Here is a 2,751-nt window from a genome sequence, read left to right on the forward strand (position 1 = left end):
AAATATGTTTTACTTAGAAATATATTAAAATAATTATTTTTAATATTAACGCATCAAAATAATATAAAAACACTAAAAACATATTAATTTAAAACAAAGAAAAAATAAAAATATTTTAACTTAAAAAAAACTTTTAAAATACAAAAATAAATAGGAAAATTGTAGGCCTGCATCTAATAAAACTCTTAATAAATTAAAAAAACAAAAAGAACATACAGATGTATTAGTTTCATTGGATATTATATTATACCTTGTTCTTTTTTTAAGTCAAGGCTTTCATCATCCAAAACTATCGAATTATCTTTTTTATCAATATTTATTTATTTAATGGCTAGAACAGACCATACGAAGAAAAAAAAGGGTCAAAACATGTGACCGGAATAAACTGGTCCGATTTTAAATTTTCAGGTACTTGGGTTTACATCTCATTAATGTCCGACGACTGTTTGCTTTAGGATTCAAATTTCAAGCAAAAACACGTCACAATAAATATTTGTAACACAGTATTCCTACTCTTAATTAATAAATATAGAGATAATTTAATTATTATATTCGAAAACTAATTTTAAAATACTTCATACTATAAACCAGAAGAAAAAAGAATATATTTTTTCCGGACAATTTCTTTTATTGCTCAAGTGGCTCGATCCTTTAAAATGTAGAAAAATAAATTCTCAAATTACACAAGAAAAAAATATTTTCGTTTATGGTAGAGTAATAAACATCACTAATGTATGCAAAGAACCAAAAAGACTTTTGGTTTTTCTATTTTTAATTTTCCTTTAGTATTTTTCCCTTCCTCTCATTATAATTGAACTCGTAAATCATGCTGACACAGAGTGTTATATATATATATATATATATATAAAAACAGAGAATTTGGATGGGACAAAACCGTAATTCAGATATATCAGCATCAACACTATGGTCAAATCAAACGCGCGAAATAGTCATCACTCTTAACGGTTGTGATTGACTCTTCCAAAATCGGCAAGCTTCCTCGACCGGTTCGCGCAAAACGAGGCCGCAGTAGACAGATGCGGCTTTACCGGTGCCCTAGCCTCACCAGAAAGTCCCAATTCAGGCGGCAATCCTCCCTTCTGGCTCCAATTCCGGTTAGGACTCGCCCTCACAAGAGGACTCAAGCAAAACGTCAATCCAGACACGTTCCTAGTGTGTCCCGCCTTCCCTCGCCGCATGGAAGCCTGAGAGACTGGTGTCTTCTTCCACCCTGGCGAAGACTCCGGCGAGAAGCCGCTCCCTGAAGGTGACCGATCGCAATTCTCACAATCCTCTTCAGAATCCGAGCCTCTCGCTGGCGACATTCCTCGATCTAACCTCTGTCGAGGCTTTCCACTAACCGAGCCGGAGTATCCCATGGATAATTGCGTTGGTTGCTTTCTCCGACGACCGGAGAAGATTGTTGATAACCAAGAAGGGGAAGAAGACGATGATGCCTCTATGGAATCACGATAGCTAGTAGAGTGTGTACTGAACTTGTCGGATCTGGACCTGAATAGACTGGAGAAAAGCGAGAACTTTTTGTTTCGCTTCTTATACGCTGCGGTTGTTGTGGTGGTGTAGGTAGGGCCCACCTGAGGAGTGCTGTAGAAACGGAGGTTGTGGTGTTGGTTGTGGGCGTACCAGGAGGAGTGGTCGTCAGATTTACGGCGAGAAACGTAAGGAGAAACAGAGAGGGGAAATATCAGAGGAGGAGGTTGTTGTTGTTGTTGATGATGTTGAGAATTAGAATCTGATTTACGGCTTTCGTCTATTACTGCGGCGGCGCGTGGGTTATGATGTGCCTTTGCTAATTGTGCTATCTGCTGCTGCTGCTGTATTTGAACCTGGGCGGCGATTAATGCAGACAAGCGTTCTCGGAGACAAGAAGCGCATACGCCCACGCTGCAGCTGAGGTCGCACGGGTGTTTATTGCACCTCATTTAGTAAAACCAACGACAACAAGAGTATACACGCGTATTATAATCTGTTCTGCTTGTGAGTGAAGAATGTTCATGCAGTGGTGATGGTGGTGTGTGGTGGCATTTTGTCTTTGATGGGGTGGTTCAGGTGGTGTCTGTACTTTACAGATGGAGAGATCTGATGAGGAGCTCAAAGGGAAAGGCTTTGTCTTGTTGTTAGAGAATAGAGAGAGAGGGATGAGTTTTTATAGTTGGTGTAGAGGAAACAGACCAACTATAAGGATTGAGGTGGGAGTTTTCAGGGAAATAGAAGAGATAGTGAGAGTATTTGTGGGTTTAACGTTTGTTTGGGATTGAGGTGATAGCGAGAGAATTTGGGTATTTGTGAGTTTTCAGACCAACTATAGTTGGTTTAAGCGTTCGTTTCCAATTTAAAATATTTTTTTAATTTAAAATTGATTTTTTTTAGTATTTTAAAATTATTTTGATAGCTATATTAAAAATAATTAAAAATAAAAAAATATTAATTTAATATATTTTTAAATAAAAATCACTTTAAAAAATAATCACCATCCTATTTTCAAATACCTTATAAAATATTTTAAGATATAATTTTAAATTAGGCTTCATGAATTTGTTAATTGTGTTAAAGTTGAAAATAATAGATATCTTTAGCTATAATATAATACAATTCCATTTGATTATGGTCAAGAAATTAAAAAAAAAATAGATATGGAGATACATTTTTGTGCTTTTAAAAAATTATATATAAAAATTCATTTTAAAAATGAATTTATTTTATATTTTTATCACATTAATTAAATACATT

General features: G+C 35.2%; 1 protein-coding gene across 1 annotated transcript; it reads right to left on the reverse strand.

Moving 5' to 3' along the window:
* Positions 1 to 878: 878 nt before the first annotated feature.
* Positions 879 to 2,289, reverse strand: LOC133681962 (uncharacterized). The gene has a single exon (XM_062105174.1). It carries the CDS (start codon positions 1,941 to 1,943, stop codon positions 960 to 962), a length of 984 nt encoding a protein of 327 aa, XP_061961158.1. The 5' UTR covers positions 1,944 to 2,289; the 3' UTR covers positions 879 to 959.
* Positions 2,290 to 2,751: the final 462 nt, after the last annotated feature.

This window comes from Populus nigra, chromosome 2, assembly GCF_951802175.1.
Source record: "Populus nigra chromosome 2, ddPopNigr1.1, whole genome shotgun sequence".
In the NCBI taxonomy this organism is placed as follows: domain Eukaryota; kingdom Viridiplantae; phylum Streptophyta; class Magnoliopsida; order Malpighiales; family Salicaceae; genus Populus; species Populus nigra.